At 55.1% G+C, this 24,323-nt stretch overlaps 2 protein-coding genes across 2 annotated transcripts in view; both read right to left on the bottom strand.

Annotated features, from left to right (window-relative positions):
* LOC142251602 (caM kinase-like vesicle-associated protein) overlaps window positions 1-9,257 on the bottom strand; it is a 161,171-nt gene extending 151,914 nt beyond the window's left edge. Inside the window, exon 1 of the mRNA XM_075324562.1 lies at window positions 8,945-9,257. The gene's annotated coding sequence lies outside the window, so the exon portion shown is untranslated. The remainder of the gene's footprint in view (window positions 1-8,944) is intronic.
* Window positions 9,258-15,475: 6,218 nt separating this feature from the next.
* NDUFB11 (NADH:ubiquinone oxidoreductase subunit B11) overlaps window positions 15,476-24,323 on the bottom strand; it is an 18,586-nt gene continuing 9,738 nt past the window's right edge. Inside the window, exons 2-3 of the mRNA XM_075322968.1 lie at window positions 22,598-22,728; window positions 15,476-15,656 (exon numbers count right to left, since the gene is read on the bottom strand). Of these exons, the coding sequence (XP_075179083.1) occupies window positions 15,530-15,656; window positions 22,598-22,728 (258 nt within the window). The 3' untranslated portion in view covers window positions 15,476-15,529. The remainder of the gene's footprint in view (window positions 15,657-22,597; window positions 22,729-24,323) is intronic.

Genomic DNA, 24,323 nt, shown 5'->3' with positions numbered 1-24,323 from the left:
GAACCCAAGGCCCAGCGCTAGGGATACCTAGGGTCAGGTATCCTGCTCGGCGCATAGGTGCGGGACCTATCTAGGGCGGTGAGGGAACCCAAGGCCCAGCGCTAGGGATACCTAGGGTCAGGTATCCTGCTCGGCGCATAGGTGCGGGACCTATCTAGGGCGGTGAGGGAACCCAAGGCCCAGCGCTAGGGATACCTAGGGTCAGGTATCCTGCTCGGCGCATAGGTGCGGGACCTATCTAGGGCGGTGAGGGAACCCAAGGCCCAGCGCTAGGGATACCTAGGGTCAGGTATCCTGCTCGGCGCATAGGTGCGGGACCTATCTAGGGCGGTGAGGGAACCCAAGGCCCAGCGCTAGGGATACCTAGGGTCAGGTATCCTGCTCGGCGCATAGGTGCGGGACCTATCTAGGGCGGTGAGAGAACCCAAGGCCCAGCGCTAGGGATACCTAGGGTCAGGTATCCTGCTCGGCGCATGGGTGCAGACCTATCTAGGGCGGTGAGGAAACCCAGGGCCCAGCACTAGGGATATCTAGGGTCAGGTATCCTGCTTGACGGTGAGGAACCTATCTAGGGTGGTGAGGGAACCCAAGGTCCAGCATTAGGAATATCTAGGGACAGGTATCCGGCTCGGTGCATAGGTGCAGAACCTATCTAGGACAGTGAGGAAACCCAGGGAGCAGCAATAGGGATACATAGGGTCAGGTATCCAACATAACAGAGGTGCAGCTGTTTTGCAGAGATGAAGGGGCTAAAATTCCTCCATCCCATGCGCAGGATTGATCAACAATTACCCGAAACGTTTAGATACAAGAGGCGCCCCCAGACACTGAGCGCGAAGGTTCAGATACTGATGCCCCCCACATGTGAGATACGGGATCGTATTTCTCATGTAAGCAAAATGACAAAGTTTAATATTTTTTTTCGGGGATATTTGGGGCAATATGGAACCTTCTGAAGGGTTCACAAACGTCCAGACACCGCGATGGACAGAATTCTGGGAAGACGATTGTTACAATGTTTACATTTAATATCAAAATAAATAATAAAGTTACCAATAAAAGAAACAAAAAGATGTAACGGATACAATGTAGACTAGTGAAGGAAGCGGAGAGTCGGCGGCTCTCGGGGGCTCTCAGGGGCTCTCGGGGGCTCTTGGCGGCCCTTGAAAGCTCTCGGGGGCTCTCGGCGGCTCTCGGGTCTCTTGGCGGCTCTCGGGGGCTCTCGGCGCCTCTCAGAGGCTCTCGGAGGCTTTCGGGGGCTCTTGGCGCCCTTGAAAGCTCTCGGGGGCTCTCGGCGGCTCTCGGTCTCTTGGCGGCTCTCGGGGGCTCTTGGGGGCTCTTGGCTCTCGGGAGCTCTCGGTCTCTTGGCGGCTCTCGGGGGCTCTTGGTGGCTCTCTGGCTCTTGGGGGCTCTCGGGGGCTCTTGGCGGCTCTCGGGGGCCCTCGGCGGGTCTCGGGGGCTCTCGGAGGCTTTCGGGGGCTCTTGGCGGCTCTCGGGGGCTCTCTGTCTCTTGGCGGCTCTTGGCGGCTCTCGGGGGCTCTTGGCGGCTCTTGGGGGCTCTCGGGGGCTCTTGGGGGCTCTCGGGGGCTCTTGGCGGCTCTCGGGGGCTCTTGGCGGCTCTCTTGGAGGCTCTCGGGGGCTCTTGGCGACTCTCGGGGGCCCTCGGCGGGTCTCGGGGGCTCTTGGTGGCTCTCAGTGGCTCTTGGGGGCTCTCGGGGGCTCTTGGCGGCTCTCGGCAGCTCTTGGCGGCTCTCGGGGGCCCTCGGCGGCTCTCGGGGGCTCTTGGCGGCTCTCGGGGCTCGGTGGTGAGTGTTTTGGGCCGGCGTCCGCGGTGATGAATAGTAATGGCTTCCAGTAAAGCTTCTCTCCATATCTTCTGGATAAATAACCCGCAGCCTGTAATCTCTCGCTCATCAAGTCGCTTTTCTCAGTCCTCGGAGACGACGCATCACTTACTTCAATCAATCAGAAGTTGGTCAAGAAACCTTTTAGGTGGAATTTGTATTGATCGGATGCATCCGCACGGCTGGAGGAGAGCGGAGGGCGCGGACCGGCAGCGGGGGGCCACCTGCAGGCTGACCGCGGTATTACGCTACATCACATTATTATTGGAGACAGGGGCAATGATAAAATGCAGGGAAAGGGTTAACGTGAGGGGTCTCCATTACTACACACAGGCCTCATAGACCGCGCTCACACTACGCCACCCGCCGTCTGATCCAAACCCCACAGCTTCTGCAGGACAGGGCGACTATGAGGGTGCGGGGTGTCCTGACTTTCCTCCAATCAGGGATCAGTATACAGCGCCTGCAGAGCAGTCATCCTCCAGCATGCTGGGACTTGTAGTCCTGCAAATGCCGGGGATAGGCGAGTCGGAGGGCACAGGGACAGAGCCGGGGAATAGCGGCAATAATGGGGGGGTTTATAGCGCAGTATCCGAGGGGCAGAACGTTCATCCGTATTCAGCAGCGCCACAATCAACCTGCGGAGCAAGATCAAACTAGAGAGATGATCTGCAGAGCATTGTCACCAAGAGACTAGAACCTGCAGAGCATTGTCACCAAGAGACTAGAACCTGCAGAGCATTATCACCAAGAGACTAGAACCTGCAGAGCATTGTTACCAAGAGACTAGAACCTGCAGAGCATTATCACCAAGAGACTAGAACCTGCAGAGCATTATCGCCAAGAGACTAGAACCTGCAGAGCATTATCACCAAGAGACTAGAACCTGCAGAGCATTATCACCAAGAGACTAGAACCTGCAGAGCATTATCATCAAGAGACTAGAACCTGCAGAGCATTATCGCCAAGAGACTAGAACCTGCAGAGCATTGTTACCAAGAGACTAGAACCTGCAGAGCATTATCGCCAAGAGACTAGAACCTGCAGAGCATTGTTACCAAGAGACTAGAACCTGCAGAGCATTATCGCCAAGAGACTAGAACCTGCAGAGCATTGTCACCAAGAGACTAGAACCCGCAGAGCATTGTCACCAAGAGACTAGAACCCGCAGAGCATTGTCACCAAGAGACTAGAACCCGCAGAGCATTGTCACCAAGAGACTAGAACCTGCAGAGCATTATCACCAAGAGACTAGAACCTGCAGAGCATTGTCACCAAGAGACTAGAACCTGCAGAGCATTGTCACCAAGAGACTAGAACCTGCAGAGCATTGTCACCAAGAGACTAGAACCTGCAGAGCATTGTCACCAAGACACTAGAACCTGCAGAGCATTGTCACCAAGAGACTAGAACCTGCAGAGCATTGTTACCAAGAGACTAGAACCTGCAGAGCATTATCACCAAGAGACTAGAACCTGCAGAGCATTATCACCAAGAGACTAGAACCTGCAGAGCATTATCACCAAGAGACTAGAACCTGCAGAGCATTATCACCAAGAGACTAGAACCTGCAGAGCATTGTCACCAAGAGACTAGAACCTGCAGAGCATTGTCACCAAGAGACTAGAACCTGCAGAGCATTGTCACCAAGAGACTAAAACCTGCAGAGCATTGTCACCAAGAGACTAGAACCTGCAGAGCATTGTCACCAAGAGACTAGAACCTGCAGAGCATTGTCACCAAGAGACTAGAACCTGCAGAGCATTGTCACCAAGAGACTAGAACCTGCAGAGCATTGTCACCAAGAGACTAGAACCTGCAGAGCATTGTCACCAAGAGACTAGAACCTGCAGAGCATTGTTACCAAGAGACTAGAACCTGCAGAGCATTATCGCCAAGAGACTAGAACCTGCAGAGCATTATCACCAAGAGACTAGAACCTGCAGAGCATTATCACCAAGAGACTAGAACCTGCAGAGCATTATCGCCAAGAGACTAGAACCTGCAGAGCATTATCGCCAAGAGACTAGAACCTGCAGAGCATTGTCACCAAGAGACTAGAACCTGCAGAGCATTGTCACCAAGAGACTAGAACCTGCAGAGCATTGTCACCAAGAGACTAGAACCTGCAGAGCATTATCATCAAGAGACTAGAACCTGCAGAGCATTGTCACCAAGAGACTAGAACCTGCAGAGCATTATCACCAAGAGACTAGAACCTGCAGAGCATTATCGCCAAGAGACTAGAACCTGCAGAGCATTATCGCCAAGAGACTAGAACCTGCAGAGCATTGTCACCAAGAGACTAGAACCTGCAGAGCATTGTCACCAAGAGACTAGAACCTGCAGAGCATTATCACCAAGAGACTAGAACCTGCAGAGCATTGTCACCAAGAGACTAGAACCTGCAGAGCATTATCACCAAGAGACTAGAACCTGCAGAGCATTGTCACCAAGAGACTAGAACCTGCAGAGCATTGTCACCAAGAGACTAGAACCTGCAGAGCATTGTCACCAAGAGACTAGAACCTGCAGAGCATTGTCACCAAGAGACTAGAACCTGCAGAGCATTGTCACCAAGAGACTAGAACCTGCAGAGCATTGTCACCAAGAGACTAGAACCTGCAGAGCATTATCGCCAAGAGACTAGAACCTGCAGAGCATTATCACCAAGAGACTAGAACCTGCAGAGCATTGTCACCAAGAGACTAGAACCTGCAGAGCATTATCACCAAGAGACTAGAACCTGCAGAGCATTGTCACCACGAGACTAGAACCTGCAGAGCATTATCACCAAGAGACTAGAACCTGCAGAGCATTATCACCAAGAGACTAGAACCTGCAGAGCATTGTCACCAAGAGACTAGAACCTGCAGAGCATTATCACCAAGAGACTAGAACCTGCAGAGCATTGTCACCACGAGACTAGAACCTGCAGAGCATTGTCACCACGAGACTAGAACCTGCAGAGCATTATCACCACGAGACTAGAACCTGCAGAGCATTATCACTACGAGACTAGAACCTGCAGAGCATTGTCACCACGAGACTAGAACCTGCAGAGCATTATCACCACGAGACTAGAACCTGCAGAGCATTATCACTACGAGACTAGAACCTGCAGAGCATTGTCACCAAGAGACTAGAACCTGCAGAGCATTGTCACCAAGAGACTAGAACCTGCAGAGCATTGTCACCAAGAGACTAGAACCTGCAGAGCATTGTCACCAAGAGACTAGAACCTGCAGAGCATTATCTGTTGATAACTCCTAGAACATCGCTCACGGCTCTGCACTTTTCTGCTGTGGACACAACTTTAGAGGATTATCTATGAAGTGTCAATACAGAAGGTGCAGAGCATTTTGTACTCGTGCGGATCTCTGCTCCCGGAGACTCGTCCATCTGGGGCAGAGGTGACACTTCATCTAGTTTAGATGCAGAACACTATGTAGTCTGTGACCAGAGACTGCACAGCATAGTCTATACTGTGTGGCACAGCACTTGCAGAGCATTTTGTATATAGTTCAGGTGCAGAGCACTGTCTATACTGTGTGGCACAGCACTTGCAGAGCATTTTCTATGCAGTTCAGGTGCAGAGCACTGTCTATACTGTGTGGTACAGCACTTGCAGAGCATTTTCTATGCAGTTCAGGTGCAGAGCACTGTCTATACTGTGTGGCACAGCACTTGCAGAGCATTTTCTATGCAGTTCAGGTGCAGAGCACTGTCTATACTATGTGGCACAGCACTTGCAGAGCATTTTCTATGTAGCTCGGGTGCAGAGCACTGTCTATACTGTGTGGCACAGCACTTGCAGAGCATTTTCCATCTAGTTCACCTGCAGAGCACTGTCTATACTGTGTGGACTCAGCACTTGCAGAGCATTCTGTATATAGTTCAGGTGCAGAGCACTGTCTATACTGTGTGGTACAGCACTTGCAGAGCATTTTCTATCCAGTTCAGGTGCAGAGCACTGTCTATACTATGTGGCACAGCACTTGCAGAGCATTTTCTATGTAGCTCGGGTGCAGAGCACTGTCTATACTGTGTGGCACAGCACTTGCAGAGCATTTTCTATCCAGTTCAGGTGCAGAGCACTGTCTATACTGTGTGGCAAAGCATTTGCAGAGCATTTTGTATGTAGTTCACCTGCACAGCACTGTCTATACTATGTGGCACAGCACTTGCAGAGCATTTTCTATGCAGTTCAGGTGCAGAGCACTGTCTATACTGTGTGGCACAGCACTTGCAGAGCATTTTCTATGTAGCTCGGGTGCAGAGCACTGTCTATACTGTGTGGTACAGCACTTGCAGAGCATTTTCCATCTAGTTCACCTGCAGAGCACTGTCTATACTGTGTGGCAAAGCACTTGCAGAGCATTTTCCATCTAGTTCACCTGCACAGCACTGTCTATACTGTGTGGCACAGCACTTGCAGAGCATTTTCTATGTAGCTCGGGTGCAGAGCACTGTCTATACTGTGTGGTACAGCACTTGCAGAGCATTTTCCATCTAGTTCACCTGCAGAGCACTGTCTATACTGTGTGGCAAAGCACTTGCAGAGCATTTTCCATCTAGTTCACCTGCACAGCACTGTCTATACTGTGTGGCACAGCACTTGCAGAGCATTTTCTATGCAGTTCAGGTGCAGAGCACTGTCTATACTGTGTGGCAAAGCACTTGCAGAGCATTTTCCATCTAGTTCACCTGCACAGCACTGTCTATACTGTGTGGCACAGCACTTGCAGAGCATTTTCTATCCAGTTCAGGTGCAGAGCACTGTCTATACTGTGTGGCACAGCACTTGCAGAGCATTTTGTATGTAGTTCAGGTGCAGAGCACTGTCTATACTATGTGGCACAGCACTTGCAGAGCATTTTCCATCTAGTTCACCTGCAGAGCACTGTCTATACTATGTGGCACAGCACTTGCAGAGCATTTTCTATGCAGTTCAGGTGCAGAGCACTGTCTATACTGTGTGGCACAGCACTTGCAGAGCATTTTCTATGCAGTTCAGGTGCAGAGCACTGTCTATACTATGTGGCACAGCACTTGCAGAGCATTTTCTATGCAGTTCAGGTGCAGAGCACTGTCTATACTGTGTGGCACAGCACTTGCAGAACATTTTCTATGCAGTTCAGGTGCAGAGCACTGTCTATACTATGTGGCACAGCACTTGCAGAGCATTTTCTATGCCGTTCAGGTGCAGAGCACTGTCTATACTGTGTGGCACAGCACTTGCAGAGCATTTTCTATCCAGTTCAGGTGCAGAGCACTGTCTATACTGTGTGGCACAGCACTTGCAGAGCATTTTGTATGTAGTTCAGGTGCAGAGCACTGTCCATACTATGTGGCACAGCACTTGCAGAGCATTTTCCATCTAGTTCACCTGCAGAGCACTGTCTATACTATGTGGCACAGCACTTGCAGAGCATTTTCTATGCAGTTCAGGTGCAGAGCACTGTCTATACTATGTGGCACAGCACTTGCAGAGCATTTTCTATGCAGTTCAGGTGCAGAGCACTGTCTATACTGTGTGGCACAGCACTTGCAGAGCATTTTCTATGCAGTTCAGGTGCAGAGCACTGTCTATACTATGTGGCACAGCACTTGCAGAGCATTTTCTATGCCGTTCAGGTGCAGAGCACTGTCTATACTGTGTGGCACAGCACTTGCAGAGCATTTTCCATCTAGTTCACCTGCAGAGCACTGTCTATACTATGTGGCACAGCACTTGCAGAGCACTGTCTATACTATGTGGCACAGCACTTGCAGAGCATTTTCTATGCAGTTCAGGTGCAGAGCACTGTCTATACTATGTGGCACAGCACTTGCAGAGCATTTTCCATCTAGTTCACCTGCAGAGCACTGTCTATACTATGTGGCACAGCACTTGCAGAGCACTGTCTATACTATGTGGCACAGCACTTGCAGAGCATTTTCTATGCAGTTCAGGTGCAGAGCACTGTCTATACTATGTGGCACAGCACTTGCAGAGCATTTTCCATCTAGTTCACCTGCAGAGCACTGTCTATACTATGTGGCACAGCACTTGCAGAGCATTTTCCATCTAGTTCACCTGCAGAGCACTGTCTATACTATGTGGCACAGCACTTGCAGAGCACTGTCTATACTGTGTGGCACAGCACTTGCAGAGCACTGTCTATACTATGTGGCACAGCACTTGCAGAGCACTGTCTATACTATGTGGCACAGCACTTGCAGAGCACTGTCTATACTATGTGGCACAGCACTTGCAGAGCACTGTCTATACTATGTGGCACAGCACTTGCAGAGCACTGTCTATACTATGTGGCACAGCACTTGCAGAGCACTGTCTATACTATGTGGCACAGCACTTGCAGAGCACTGTCTATACTATGTGGCACAGCACTTGCAGAGCATTTTCTATGCAGTTCAGGTGCAGAGCACTGTCTATACTATGTGGCACAGCACTTGCAGAGCATTTTCCATCTAGTTCACCTGCAGAGCACTGTCTATACTATGTGGCACAGCACTTGCAGAGCACTGTCTATACTGTGTGGCACAGCACTTGCAGAGCACTGTCTATACTATGTGGCACAGCACTTGCAGAGCACTGTCTATACTATGTGGCACAGCACTTGCAGAGCACTGTCTATACTATGTGGCACAGCACTTGCAGAGCACTGTCTATACTATGTGGCACAGCACTTGCAGAGCACTGTCTATACTATGTGGCACAGCACTTGCAGAGCACTGTCTATACTATGTGGCACAGCACTTGCAGAGCATTTTCTATGCAGTTCAGGCGCAGAGCACTGTCTATACTATGTGGCACAGCACTTGCAGAGCATTTGGTGTTGCTCCATGTCATGGCTCTCTCACCCCCTGACCCTGCAGAGCATTTCCCATGCAGTTCAGTTACAGAGCATTCCCCCCTGACCCTGCAGAGCATTTTCCATCTAGTTCAGTTGCAGAGCATTCCCCCCTGACCCTGCAGTGAAGCTCTCCTGTAGCCCCCGGGGGCAGAGCACTAACTATAGGGAAAAGTCAGCAGCTCTGCAGAGCACAGCCCCGGGAGACCCCCGGACCCTCCCCCGCAGCGGCAGGTGACCTACCTGTGCCCGGGTCCCGGCAGTGGCGGTGCCAGCCTGAGGCTGAGGTGCGGCGGAGCACGGACCCTCGGGAGCGCAGGTGCGGGGCGCAGGTGTCAGAGCAGCGGCATGGCCGCAGCAGAGCGCAGGTGGAGCGGGCAGAGCGCAGGTGGAGCGAGCAGAGCGCAGGTGGAGCGAGCAGAGCGCAGGTGGAGCGAGCAGAGCGCAGGTGGAGCGAGCAGAGCGCAGGTGGAGCGAGCAGAGCGCACCGAGGTAAGAGGCGGCGGAGACAGAGGGAGGAGAGAGAGGATGCGCCCGGCTCCAGCCGCGGGAGGCTGCCCCCTACAGAGCCCGCACCTCCCGCCTCCCCCACACGGCGGCAGCACTGAGCAGCGATCACAGCCGCTCTCCAGGGTGCTGAACCGGGGCAGCGCGGAGCCCGGGGAGCTGCACCGACCACTGCGGAGGTGTGCTGTGCCACCGGGAGACTCTGCGCTCAGCAACTTCACCGAAGTACAGCGCAGCCTGTGTGATCCAGGCAATGTAAGGGTTAATGATGCCGTATAGGACTCGAACGGTGTAAGAATTAAGGGAGACCGTATATTACCATGGCAGTGTAATGGTTAATGACACCATATAGAACTCAGGCAGCGTAAGGTTTAACAGAGACCGTATGTATAGTACTCGGGCGGTGTAAGAGTTAATGACGCCGTATAGTACTCGGGCGGTGTATGAGTTAATGACGCCGTATAGTGCTCGGGCAGTGTAAGAGTTAATGACACTGTATAATACTCGGCGGTGTAAGAGTTAATGACGCCGTATAGTGCTCGGGCGGTGTAAGAGTTAATGACGCCGTATAATACTCGGCGGTGTAAGAGTTAATGACGCCGTATAGTACTCGGCGGTGTAAGAGTTAATGACGCCGTATAATACTCGGCGGTGTAAGAGTTAATGACGCCGTATAGTACTCGGCGGTGTAAGAGTTAATGACGCCGTATAATACTCGGCGGTGTAAGAGTTAATGACGCCGTATAGTACTCGGCGGTGTAAGAGTTAATGACGCCGTATAATACTCGGCGGTGTAAGAGTTAATGACGCCGTATAGTACTCGGGCGGTGTATGAGTTAATGACGCCGTATAGTGCTCGGCGGTGTAAGAGTTAATGACGCCGTATAGTACTCGGGCGGTGTAAGAGTTAATGACGCCGTATAGTACTCGGCGGTGTAAGAGTTAATGACGCCGTATAATACTCGGCGGTGTAAGAGTTAATGACGCCGTATAGTACTCGGCGGTGTAAGAGTTAATGACACCGTATAGTGCTCGGGCGGTGTATGAGTTAATGACGCCGTATAGTACTCGGGCGGTGTAAGAGTTAATGACGCCGTATAGTGCTCGGCGGTGTAAGAGTTAATGACACCGTATAGTGCTCGGGCGGTGTATGAGTTAATGACGCCGTATAGTACTCAGGCGGTGTAAGAGTTAATGACGCCGTATAGTGCTCGGGCGGTGTAAGAGTTAATGACGCCGTATAGTACTCGGCGGTGTAAGAGTTAATGACGCCGTATAGTACTCGGCGGTGTAAGAGTTAATGACACCGTATAGTGCTCGGGCGGTGTATGAGTTAATGACGCCGTATAGTACTCGGGCGGTGTAAGAGTTAATGACGCCGTATAATACTCGGCGGTGTAAGAGTTAATGACGCCGTATAGTACTCGGCGGTGTAAGAGTTAATGACGCCGTATAATACTCGGCGGTGTAAGAGTTAATGACGCCGTATAGTGCTCGGGCGGTGTAAGAGTTAATGACGCCGTATAATACTCGGCGGTGTAAGAGTTAATGACGCCGTATAATACTCGGCGGTGTAAGAGTTAATGACGCAGTATAGTGCTCGGGCGGTGTAAGAGTTAATGACGCCGTATAATACTCGGGCGGTGTAAGAGTTAATGACACCGTATAGTGCTCGGGCAGTGTAAGAGTTAATGACGCCGTATAATACTCGGCGGTGTAAGAGTTAATGACGCCGTATAATACTCGGCGGTGTAAGAGTTAATGACGCCGTATAGTGCTCGGGCGGTGTAAGAGTTAATGACGCCGTATAATACTGGGTGGTGTAAGAGTTAATGACGCCGTATAATACTCGGCGGTGTAAGAGTTAATGACACCGTATAGTGCTCGGGCGGTGTAAGAGTTAATGACGCCGTATAATACTCGGTGGTGTAAGAGTTAATGACGCCGTATAATACTCGGCGGTGTAAGAGTTAATGACACCGTATAGTACTCGGGCAGTGTAAGAGTTAATGACGCCGTATAATACTCGGGCGGTGTAAGAGTTAATGACGCCGTATAGTACTCGGGCAGTGTAAGAGTTAATGACGCCGTATAGTACTCGGGCAGTGTAAGAGTTAATGACGCCGTATAATACTCGGCGGTGTAAGAGTTAATGACGACATATAGTACTCGGGCGGTGTAAGAGTTAATGACGCCGTATAGTGCTCGGGCAGTGTAAGAGTTAATGACGCCGTATAGTACTCGGGCGGTGTAAGAGTTAATGACACCGTATAGTGCTCGGGCAGTGTAAGAGTTAATGACGCCGTATAATACTCGGCGGTGTAAGAGTTAATGACGCCGTATAATACTCGGCGGTGTAAGAGTTAATGACACCGTATAGTGCTCGGGCGGTGTAAGAGTTAATGACGCCGTATAATACTCGGGCGGTGTAAGAGTTAATGACGCCGTATAATACTCGGGCGGTGTAAGAGTTAATGACGCCGTATAATACTCGGGCGGTGTAAGAGTTAATGACGCCGTATAGTGCTCGGGCAGTGTAAGAGTTAATGACGCCGTATAATACTCGGCGGTGTAAGAGTTAATGACACCGTATAGTGCTCGGGCGGTGTAAGAGTTAATGACGCCGTATAATACTCGGCGGTGTAAGAGTTAATGACGCCGTATAGTGCTCGGGCAGTGTAAGAGTTAATGACGACATATAGTACTCGGGCAGTGTAAGAGTTAATGACGACATATAGTACTCGGGCGGTGTAAGAGTTAATGACGACATATAGTACTCGGGCGGTGTAAGGGTTAAGGAAGACCACATAGGACTCATGCAGTGTAAGGGTTAAAGGAGACCGTATAGGACTTGGACATTGTAAGGATTAAGAAAGACCATATAAGACTTGGGCAGTGTAAGGGTTAATGGCGCCATATAGGACTCGGGCAGTGTAAGGGTTAATGGCGCCATATAGACACTTCTGACGGGGGAAGGGCTGAGTGCGGTTTGGTCTCTGGTAGATTCCATTCTGGCATAGCGAGAGTTAAGAGACTCCTGCCTGCAGTGTAAAGCATCATCTCACCTGCACCTCACGTTTCTTTGTGACAAATACAGGCCCTAGTGTTACTCAGGGGTTAAATCCTGCGTCCTGGGCCGGTAACACTTGATGTTTTGCATACTGGCCAAGAAATAGTTAAGTCATATTAGTCAGCAGAATACAGGACAGACTGAAGGGTTAATGGGTGCAGCACCGCCCCGGCGCACACAGGGTTACAGCCACAGCCGCTCGGTGCAGCAGTGTTTGGGTGCTGCGCTAATGATGTCTGGCATGGGAGGGGTTAAGTGATGTTCAGATGCAGAATGGTTAGAGACGTTTCCATGGCAACTCCCCAACCATCTCCCCAGGTCCGGCACCTGTCGCCGAGCGCGTCCTTGAGAATTTAATAAAGCCACAAACTCTGGAGGACGGCCCCCTCCTGGCAGCGAAGAACCCCTCCCGGCAGCGAAGAACCCCTCCCGGCAGCGGAGTGCCCCCTCCTAGCAACAAAGAACCCCTCCCGGCAGCGGAGTGCCCCCTCCTAGCAACAAAGAACCCCTCCCGGCAGCGGAGTGCCCCCTCCTAGCAACGAAGAACCCCTCCCGGCAGCGAAGAACCTCTCCCGGCAGCGGAGTGCCCCCTCCTAGCAACGAAGAACCCCTCCCGGCAGCGAAGAACCCCTCCCGGCAGCGGAGTGCCCCCTCCCGGCAGCGAAGAACCCCTCCCGATGGCGGAGTGCCCCCTCCTGGCAGCGAAGAACCCCTCCCGGCAGCAGAGTGCCCCCTCCCGGCAGCGAAGAACCCCTCCCGATGGCGGAGTGCCCCCTCCCGGCAGCGAAGAACCCCTCCCGGCAGCGGAGTGCCCCCTCCTGGCAGCGAAGAACCCCTCCCGGCGGTGGAGTGCCACGTCCGTGCTGTGATGGACCCCTTCCAACGGCGGAGAACCCTGTCCTGGCAGCGAAGGACCCCTCCCAGAGTTGGCGGACCCCTCCTGGCGGCGGTGCCCAGTGCAGGGTGGGCTCAGGTCACGGTCAGGTGTAGTGAGGGAGGAGGCGGCCTGGTGCTGAGACTTCTGCAGCTGCGGCTCCCCCCTCCCCCTGCCTGGATTACACCAGCTCTTAGCCAGTTAAACCCGCAGATTTAAACCCAAATCCCCGCAGCTCAGTAACCCTTCACTTGCCGCCTGAAGGACGTGACCACTTATGCAATGTCCCTCCAGCTGCGGCGAAAGGTGCGGATTAGATCCCATTACATAACGGGGGAAACGCCTGGCTCTTATGTAACTACTACACCCAACATCACAAGGACGCAGCGCGCGCACCGACCGGAGGAAGCCTGCTGGGACTTCTGCCACTGCCGCCACCAAATGATTCACTTTGCAGAGAACTACAAATCCCAGCAACGCTTCATAGGTCATTATATGGCTAGGAGCTGACAACGATGGAGGGGGGTGGGGGGGGGTGGGGGGGGGGTTCCAAAACAACTGAGCAGAAACTAGGAGGAGTCCGTCCGTCCGTCCGCCGCGGTGGAGCTGCATGTGAGCGATTCTCCATCGTGCTCCAGGTCCCGAGATCTTGTCATCCACTTAGAGGAACGGTCCAGGGACACGAGCTCGGGCCGAGCGACTCTCCCTCCATACATTGCAGAGAGCCGGAGTGTTCAGACCCCACAGGTGCACGTAGGTTAAGTGGAAACAAACAAAAAAAAATAGGGTGTTGCAAAAGTCTACACACCCCCAGTATTTTACCATTGGAAAAAAAAATTGAGGAATTTACTGGTCCCCCTGGTGCAGAAGGTGAGCCAGGACCTCTGTGCCCTCCAGCGATGCCAACCGTGAAGAACATGCTGCAGGACCCAATATGGCCGCCTCCCGCATGCGCAGTGATGATTGCCGCGGTACGTTCCTGCACCGGGATCTTTGATAAGCTACAGAAATTTACGGGATGAGATTAAAACAAGTCATCGCTCGTCCGACCCACCCATCCATCCCACCACCCACCCATCCATCCCTCCACCCACCCATCCATCCATCCATCCATCCATCCCTCCACCCACCCATCCATCCATCCATCCATCCAAACCCATCCATCCATCCCTCCACCCACCCCCATCCATCCCTCCACCCACCCATCCATCCCACCACCCACCCATCCATCCCTCCACCCACCCATCCATCCATCCATCCCTCCACCCACCCATCCATCCATCCATCCCTCCACCCACCCATCCATCCATCCATCCCTCCACCCACCCATCCATCCATCCCTCCACCCACCCCCATCCATCCATCCCTCCACCCACCCACCCATCCCTCCACCCACCCCCATCCATCCATCCCTCCACCCACCCACCCATCCCTCCACCCACCCCCATCCATCCCTCCACCCACCCACCCATCCCTCCACCCATCCATCCATCCCTCCACCCACCCACCCATCCCTCCACCCATCCATCCATCCCTCCACCCATCCATCCATCCCTCCACCCATCCATCCATCCCTCCACCCATCCATCCATCGCGCCACCCACCCATCCCTCCACCTACCCACCCATCCATCCCTCCACCTACCCACCCATCCATCCAAACCCATCCATCCATCCATCCCTCCACCCACCCACCCCTCCACCCATCCATCCCACCCCTCCATCCATCCATCCCACCCCTCCACCCATCCATCCCACCCCTCCACCCATCCATCCCACCCCTCCACCCATCCATCCCACCACCCACCCATCCATCCCTCCACCCACCCATCCATCCATGCATCCCTCCACCCACCCACCCATCCATCCATCCATCCCTCCACCCACCCATCCATCCATCCCTCCCTCCACCCACCCACCCACCCACCCATCCATCCCTCCACCCACCCACCCATCCATCCCTCCACCCACCCATCCATCCCTCCACCCACCCATCCATCCATCCATCAATCCATCCAAACCCATCCAGCCACCCACCCATCCTTCCACCCACCCATCCATCAATCCATCCAAACCCATCCATCCATCCACCCACCCACCCATCCATCCCTCCACCCATCCATCCCTCCACCCATCCACCCACCGATCCCTGTACGGAATGAGCCGACGTCCGGTTCGGACACAGATCGCCAAAGTTTTATGGTTTCAGAAATTGGCTGTGGAAAAAAAAAAAGTGCAAAACTGGAAGAAGAAAACCGTCTGATAGCGGCGGCGGCGGCGGTGGCCATAGCGGTGCTCTGTAAAAGACCAAACACAATGGCAGATTGTGGATAACACATACTTTATTGAATGGGCAGAGGGACGGGGGAGGGGTGCAGCTATTCATCTTCGGGGGGAAGCACCAGGCTCTTCGGATCGTAGTAGTTCATTTCGATGAGCGTCAGACCCAGCGCCTCTTTCCTCTTTATCTGCCGCTCGGCTTCTCTGCGAGCCCAGCCCTTCATCCTGCGGGAAGAAGACAGCGGAAAGTGAGGGGAACAGCGGGCGAAGGGCGGGGGAGGGGTGCAAAGCAGAAAGTGGTCAGTGCAAAACAGTTGTCAGATCAGAAAGGAGAAAAGTCATTGGGGAGGGGTGGATAGAGGGGAGAGGTGTCATTGCAGAGGGGTGCATAGAGGGGAGAGGTGTCATTGCGGAGGGGTGGATAGAGGGGAGAGGTGTCATTGCAGAGGGGTGCATAGAGGGGAGAGGTGTCATTGCAGAGGGGTGCATAGAGGGGAGAGGTGTCATTGCAGAGGGGTGCATAGAGGGGAGAGGTGTCATTGCAGAGGGGTGCATAGAGGGGAGAGGTGTCATTGCAGAGGGGTGCATAGAGGGGAGAGGTGTCATTGCAGAGGGGTGCATAGAGGGGAGAGGTGTCATTGCAGAGGGGTGCATAGAGGGGAGAGGTGTCATTGCAGAGGGGTGCATAGAGGGGAGAGGTGTCATTGCGGAGGGGTGCATAGAGGGGAGAGGTGTCATTGCGGAGGGGTGCATAGAGGGGAGAGGTGTCATTGCAGAGGGGTGCATAGAGGGGAGAGGTGTCATTGCAGAGGGGTGCATAGAGGGGAGAGGTGTCATTGCGGAGGGGTGCATAGAGGGGAGAGGTGTCATTGGGGAGGGGTGCATAGAGGGGAGAGGTGTCATTGCGGAGGGGTGCATAGAGGGGAGAGGTGTCATTGGGGAGGGGTGCATAGAGGGGAGAGGTGTCATTGCAGAGGGGTGCATAGAGGGGAGAGGTGTCATTGCGAAGGGGTGCATAGAGGGGAGAGGTGTCATTGCGGAGGGGTGCATAGAGGGGAGAGGTGTCATTGGAGGGGTGCATAGAGGGGAGAGGTGTCATTGCGGAGGGCTGCATAGAGGGGAGGGGTGTCATTGCGGAGGGGTGCATAGAGGGGAGAGGTGTCATTGGAGGGGTGCATAGAGGGGAGAGATGTCATTGCGGAGGGGTGCATAGAGGGGAGAGGTGTCATTGGAGGGGTGCATAGAGGGGAGAGGTGTCATTGCGGAGGGGTGCATAGAGGGGAGGGGTGCATAGAGGGGTGAGGTGTCATTGGAGGGGTGCATAGAGGGGAGAGATGTCATTGGAGGGGTGCATAGAGGGGAGAGGTGTCATTGGAGGGGTGCATAGAGGGGAGAGATGTCATTTGAGGGGTGCATAGAGGGGAGAGATGTCATTGGAGGGGTGCATAGAGGGGAGAGATGTCATTGGAGGGGTGCATAGAGGGGAGAGATGTCATTGGAGGGGTGCATAGAGGGGAGAGATGTCATTGGAGGGGTGCATAGAGGGGAGAGGTGTCATTGGAGGGGTGCATAGAGGGGAGAGATGTCATTGGAGGGGTGCATAGAGGGGAGAGGTGTCATTGGAGGGGTGCATAGAGGGGAGAGATGTCATTTGAGGGGTGCATAGAGGGGAGAGATGTCATTGGAGGGGTGCATAGAGGGGAGAGATGTCATTTGAGGGGTGCATAGAGGGGAGAGATGTCATTGGAGGGGTGCATAGAGGGGAGAGATGTCATTGGAGGGGTGCATAGAGGGGAGAGATGTCATTGGAGGGGTGCATAGAGGGGAGAGATGTCATTTGAGGGGTGCATAGAGGGGAGAGGTGTCATTGGAGGGGTGCATAGAGGGGAGAGATGTCATTGGAGGGGTGCATAGAGGGGAGAGATGTCATTGGAGGGATGCATAGAGGGGAGAGGTGTCATTGGAGGGGTGCATAGAGGGGAGAGGTGTCATTGGAGGGGTGCATAGAGGGGAGAGATGTCATTTGAGGGGTGCATAGAGGGGAGAGATGTCATTGGAGGGGTGCATAGAGGGGAGAGATGTCATTGGAGGGGTGCATAGAGGGGAGAGGTGTCATTGGAGGGGTGCATAGAGGGGAGAGGTGTTATTGGAGGGGTGCATAGAGGGGAGAGATGTCATTGGAGGGGTGCATAGAGGGGAGAGGTGTCATTGGAGGGGTGCATAGAGGGGAGAGGTGTCATTGCAGAGGGGTGCATAGAGGGGAGAGGTGTCATTGCGGAGGGGTGCATAGAGGGGAGAGGTGTCATTGCGGAGGGGTGCATAGAGGGGAGGGGTGGATAGAGGGGTGAGGTGTCATTGCGGAGGGATGCATAGAGGGGAGAGGTGTCATTGGAGGGGTGCATAGAGGGGAGAGATGTCATTGGAGGGGTGCATAGAGGGGAGAGGTGTTATTGGAGGGGTGCATAGAGGGGAGAGATGTCATTGGAGGGGTGCATAGAGGGGAGAGGTGTCATTGGAGGGGTGCATAGAGGGGAGAGGTGTCATTGCAGAGGGGTGCATAGAGGGGAGAGGTGTCATTGCGGAGGGGTGCATAGAGGGGAGAGGTGTCATTGCGGAGGGGTGCATAGAGGGGAGGGGTGGATAGAGGGGTGAGGTGTCATTGCGGAGGGATGCATAGAGGGGAGAGGTGTCATTGGAGGGGTGCATAGAGGGGAGAGATGTCATTGGAGGGGTGCATAGAGGGGAGAGGTGTCATTGGAGGGGTGCATAGAGGGGAGAGGTGTCATTGCGGAGGGGTGCATAGAGGGGAGGGGTGCATAGAGGGGAGAGGTGTCATTGGAGGGGTGCATAGAGGGGAGAGGTGTCATTGCGGAGGGGTGCATAGAGGGGAGAGGTGTTATTGCGGAGGGGTGCATAGAGGGGGAGAGGTGTCATTGGAGGGGTGCATAGAGGGGAGAGGTGTCATTGGAGGGGTGCATAGAGGGGAGAGATGTCATTGGAGGGGTGCATAGAGGGGAGAGGTGTCATTGGAGGGGTGCATAGAGGGGAGAGGTGTCATTGGAGGGGTGCATAGAGGGGAGAGGTGTCATTGCGGAGGGGTGCATAGAGGGGAGGGGTGCATAGAGGGGAGAGGTGTCATTGGAGGGGTGCATAGAGGGGAGAGGTGTCATTGCGGAGGGGTGCATAGAGGGGAGAGGTGTTATTGCGGAGGGGTGCATAGAGGGGAGAGGTGTCATTGGAGGGGTGCATAGAGGGGAGAGATGTCATTGGAGGGGTGCATAGAGGGGAGAGGTGTCATTGGAGGGGTGCATAGAGGGGAGAGGTGTCATTGGAGGGGTGCATAGAGGGGAGAGGTGTCATTGCAGAGGGGTGCATAGAGGGGAGAGGTGTCATTGCAGAGGGGTGCATAGAGGGGAGAGGTGTCATTGCAGAGGGGTGCATAGAGGGGAGAGATGTCATTGGAGGGGTGCATAGAGGGGAGAGATGTCATTGGAGGGGTGCATAGAGGGGAGAGATGTCATTGGAGGGGTGCATAGAGGGGAGAGATGTCATTGGAGGGGTGCATAGAGGGGAGAGATGTCATTGGAGGGGTGCATAGAGGGGAGAGATGTCATTGGAGGGGTGCATAGAGGGGAGAAGTGTCATTGGAGGGGTGCATAGAGGGGAGAGGTGTCATTGGAGGGGTGCATAGAGGGGAGAGGTGTCATTGGAGGGGTGCATAGAGGGGAGAGATGTCATTGGAGGGGTGCATAGAGGGGAGAGGTGTCATTGGAGGGGTGCATAGAGGGGAGAGGTGTCATTGGAGGGGTGCATAGAGGGGGAGAGCTGTCATTGGAGGGGTGCATAGAGGGGAGAGGTGTCATTGGAGGGGTGCATAGAGGGGAGAGATGTCATTGGAGGGGTGCATAGAGGGGAGAGATGTCATTGGAGGGGTGCATAGAGGGGAGAGGTTGTCATTGGAGGGGTGCATAGAGGGGAGAGATGTCATTTGAGGGGTGCATAGAGGGGAGAGGTGTCATTGGAGGGGTGCATAGAGGGGAGAGTTGTTATTACAGAGGGGTGCATAGAGGGGAGAGGTGTTATTGGGGATGGGTGCATAGAGGGGAGAGGTGTCATTGCAGAGGGGTGCATAGAGGGGAGAGGTGTCATTGCAGAGGGGTGCATAGAGGGGAGAGGTGTCATTGCAGAGGGGTGCATAGAGGGGAGAGGTGTCATTGGAGGGGTGCATAGAGGGGAGAGGTGTCATTGGAGGGGTTGCATAGAGGGGAGAGATGTCATTGGAGGGGTGCATAGAGGGGAGAGGTGTCATTGGAGGGGTGCATAGAGGGGAGAGGTGTCATTGGAGGGGTGCATAGAGGGGAGAGGTATCATTGGAGGGGTGCATAGAGGGGAGAGGTGTCATTGGAGGGGTGCATAGAGGGGGGAGAGATGTCATTGGAGGGGTGCATAGAGGGGAGAGGTGTCATTGGAGGGGTGCATAGAGGGGAGAGCTGTCATTGGAGGGGTGCATAGAGGGGAGAGGTGTCATTGCAGAGGGGTGCATAGAGGGGAGAGGTGTCATTGCAGAGGGGTGCATAGAGGGGAGAGGTGTCATTGCAGAGGGGTGCATAGAGGGGAGAGGTGTCATTGCAGAGGGGTGCATAGAGGGGAGAGGTGTCATTGCAGAGGGGTGCATAGAGGGGAGAGGTGTCATTGGAGGGGTGCATAGAGGGGAGAGGTGTCATTGGAGGGGTGCATAGAGGGGAGAGGTGTCATTGGAGGGGTGCATAGAGGGGAGAGGTGTCATTGGAGGGGTGCATAGAGGGGAGAGCTGTCATTGGAGGGGTGCATAGAGGGGAGAGGTGTCATTGCAGAGGGGTGCATAGAGGGGAGAGGTGTCATTGCAGAGGGGTGCATAGAGGGGAGAGTTGTTATTGCAGAGGGGTGCATAGAGGGGAGAGGTGTCATTGCGGGAGGGGTGCATAGAGGGGAGAGGTGTCATTGCGGAGGGGTGCATAGAGGGGAGAGGTGTCATTGCGGAGGGGTGCATAGAGGGGAGAGGTGTCATTGCGGAGGGGTGCATAGAGGGGAGGGGTGGATAGAGGGGTGAGGTGTCATTGCGGAGGGATGCATAGAGGGGAGAGGTGTCATTGGAGGGGTGCATAGAGGGGAGAGATGTCATTGGAGGGGTGCATAGAGGGGAGGGGGTGCATAGAGGGGTGAGGTGTCATTGGAGGGGTGCATAGAGGGGAGAGATGTCATTGGAGGGGTGCATAGAGGGGAGAGGTGTCATTGCGGAGGGGTGCATAGAGGGGAGGGGTGCATAGAGGGGGAGAGGTGTCATTGGAGGGGTGCATAGAGGGGAGAGGTGTCATTGCGGAGGGGTGCATAGAGGGGAGGGGTGGATAGAGGGGTGAGGTGTCATTGCGGAGGGGTGCATAGAGGGGAGAGGTGTTATTGCGGAGGGGTGCATAGAGGGGAGAGGTGTCATTGGAGGGGTGCATAGAGGGGAGAGATGTCATTGGAGGGGTGCATAGAGGGGAGAGATGTCATTGGAGGGGTGCATAGAGGGGAGAGATGTCATTGGAGGGGTGCATAGAGGGGAGAGGTGTCATTGGAGGGGTGCATAGAGGGGAGAGATGTCATTTGAGGGGTGCATAGAGGGGAGAGATGTCATTTGAGGGGTGCATAGAGGGGGAGAGGTGTCATTGGAGGGGTGCATAGAGGGGAGAGTTGTTATTACAGAGGGGTGCATAGAGGGGAGAGGTGTTATTGGGGATGGGTGCATAGAGGGGAGAGTTGTTATTGCAGAGGGGTGCATAGAGGGGAGAGGTGTCATTGCAGAGGGGTGCATAGAGGGGAGAGGTGTCATGCAGAGGGGTGCATAGAGGGGAGAGGTGTCATTGCAGAGGGGTGCATAGAGGGGAGAGGTGTCATTGCAGAGGGGTGCATAGAGGGGAGAGGTGTTATTGGGGATGGGTGCATAGAGGGGAGAGTTGTTATTGCAGAGGGGTGCATAGAGGAGAGAGGTGTCATTGCAGAGGGGTGCATAGAGGGGAGAGGTGTCATTGGAGGGGTGCATAGAGGGGAGAGTTGTTATTGCAGAGGGGTGCATAGAGGGGAGAGGTGTCTTTGGGGAGGGGTGCATAGAGGGGAGAGGTGTCTTTGGGGAGGGTGTGTATAGGGATGGGGTGCAGAGGCCAGCGTCCCCCATATAACATGCTCGCACACGTCTCCTGCTTCGCTGCATTATTAAGCAGAGCCGCTATTTCTGGCAGCTGCCGACACTCATTAAAGCGTATTAACAGCTTCCTCACCTCCGCTGCGAGCCTCAGCCACAACATGTCGAGCTCCCACGGAGAGGCAGAAAACAGCAGCTTCCCCCGCGCCCCCTCTGCCAACACCTTATTACCCCCCCCCAGTGCCGCACCTCTCCGATCTCGTGCAGTTCCGGGATCTCGCCCAGGAGCCGAGGTTCACGGTGAGCGCCGGCGCCGCGGATCTGGCGCACACTGTGTGCTGCGATCCGGACCTCCGGGTGCAGAGCCAGTGCTGACTACTCCGTGCCCTAAGAGCGGGTGCAGCGAGAGGGACGGTCCGGACGAGTGTGCGTCACCCTGCCCGGCGCAGGACTTTGTGATTAAGGGTCGCTGCCGTCTGATGTTGGCGCGCGCTGTGGGCGAGACGTGCTGCGCTGCCAATTTCTTTCAGCTCAGCGTGAAAATAAATAATTGATTTGTGCTCATTAGGACTCTCCCTTAGGAAGCTGCGCGGACCGGCTGCACAGCCATTCCCTGCGAGCGAGCGGCTGCCCTCACCTGCGCGGGTGGCACTAATCACGCTGCGGTACGTCAGTGCTAGGAGTGAGGTGACCCCGCATCTGTCCCCTGTCCTAGTTATTGCCAGCTATATATATCGCCAGTCCACGGGGGCTTGTGCTTCCAATCTACGCACCCCAAATCGGGGGCAGAAGAAAGGGGGGTCCTCCTGTCACTCCGGCAGCGAGTCTGACGGAGCATTATCTGCCAGCGTCTGTCAGGAGAAGACATATAACCGCAATATACTCTCCCCCTCAGAGATGACTAAGTGATGGCGGGGGGAGTGATGGCGCTTTATTGTCTTCACGGCGCGGCGGGTGGGAGCACAATGAGGTTATAGGGGGCGATGAGGAAGAGGAGGGCACTCACCCCCTCTCCGGAGAGTAGTACACAAAGATGGGCGCCAGCACCAGACACACCGACACGCCGAAGAAGAAAACCATCCGCATGTTCCGGACGTCCTGTTCCGGGTCATCGCTGAATCCGTGCCAGTCTGGGTTCTGGAAAAGAAAATATATTTGGGCGTAAACAGACATGGCCGACCGGTGATCGTACGGGGGGTGTAAACGGTTAAAATCAGGGGCACCATAGTGCGCAGAGCAGTGAACGGCACTCAGAGCGTAAGCTCTTGGGAGGGGGGGGGGTCACTTGGAGCCTAAGCTCTTGGGAGGGGGGGGGGGGGGGTCACTTGGAGCCTAAGCTCTTGGGGAGGGGGGGGGGTCACTTGGAGCCTAAGCTCTTGGGAGGGGGGGGGGGGGGGTCACTTGGAGCCTAAGCTCTTGGGAGGGGGGGGGTCACTTGGAGCCTAAGCTCTTGGGAGGGGGGGGTCACTTGGAGCCTAAGCTCTTGGGAGGGGGGGGGGGGTCACTTGGAGCCTAAGCTCTTGGGAGGGGGGGGGGTCACTTGGAGCCTAAGCTCTTGGGAGGGGGGGGGGGGGGGTCACTTGGAGCCTAAGCTCTTGGGAGGGGGGGGGGGTCACTTGGAGCCTAAGCTCTTGGGAGGGGGGGGGGGTCACTTGGAGCCTAAGCTCTTGGGAGGGGGGGGGGGGTCACTTGGAGCCTAAGCTCTTGGGAGGGGGGGTCACTTGGAGCCTAAGCTCTTGGGAGGGGGGGGGGGTCACTTGGAGCCTAAGCTCTTGGGAGGGGGGGGGGGGGGTCACTTGGAGCCTAAGCTCTTGGGAGGGGGGGGGGGGTCACTTGGAGCCTAAGCTCTTGGGAGGGGGGGGTCACTTGGAGCCTAAGCTCTTGGGAGGGGGGGGGGTCACTTGGAGCCTAAGCTCTTGGGAGGGGGGGGGGGGTCACTTGGAGCCTAAGCTCTTGGGAGGGGGGGGTCACTTGGAGCCTAAGCTCGTGGGAGGGGGGGGGTCACTTGGAGCCTAAGCTCGTGGGAAGGGGGGGGGTCACTTGGAGCCTAAGCTCGTGGGAGGGGGGGGGGTCACTTGGAGCCTAAGCTCGTGGAAGGGGGGGGGGGTCACTTGGAGCCTAAGCTCGTGGGAAGGGGGGGGGGGTCACTTGGAGCCTAAGCTCGTGGGAGGGGGGGGGTCACTTGGAGCCTAAGCTCGTGGAAGGGGGGGGGGTCACTTGGAGCCTAAGCTCGTGGGAAGGGGGGGGGTCACTTGGAGCCTAAGCTCGTGGGAGGGGGGGGGTCACTTGGAGCCTAAGCTCGTGGGAGGGGGGGGGGGTCATTTGGAGCCTAAGCTCGTGGGAGGGGGGGGGGGGGGTCACTTGGAGCCTAAGCTCGTGGGAGGGGGGGGGGTCACTTGGAGCCTAAGCTCTTGGGAGGGGGGGGCGCTTGGAGCCTAAGCTCTTGGGAGGGGGGGGTCACTTGGAGCCTAAGCTCTTGGGAGGGGGGGGGGTCACTTGGAGCCTAAGCTCTTGGGAGGGGGGGGGGGGGTCACTTGGAGCCTAAGCTCTTGGGAGGGGGGGGGGTGTCACTTGGAGCCTAAGCTCTTGGGAGGGGGGGGGGTCACTTGGAGCCTAAGCTCTTGGGAGGGGGGGGGTCACTTGGAGCCTAAGCTCTTGGGAGGGGGGGGGGTCACTTGGAGCCTAAGCTCTTGGGAGGGGGGGGGGGTCACTTGGGAGCCTAAGCTCTTGGG

This window comes from Anomaloglossus baeobatrachus, chromosome 9 (genome assembly GCF_048569485.1).
Source record: "Anomaloglossus baeobatrachus isolate aAnoBae1 chromosome 9, aAnoBae1.hap1, whole genome shotgun sequence".
NCBI classification, from domain to species: Eukaryota; Metazoa; Chordata; class Amphibia; order Anura; family Aromobatidae; genus Anomaloglossus; species Anomaloglossus baeobatrachus.
Note: the sequence above shows the minus strand (reverse complement) of the source record. Positions and strands in the feature narration are given on the sequence as shown.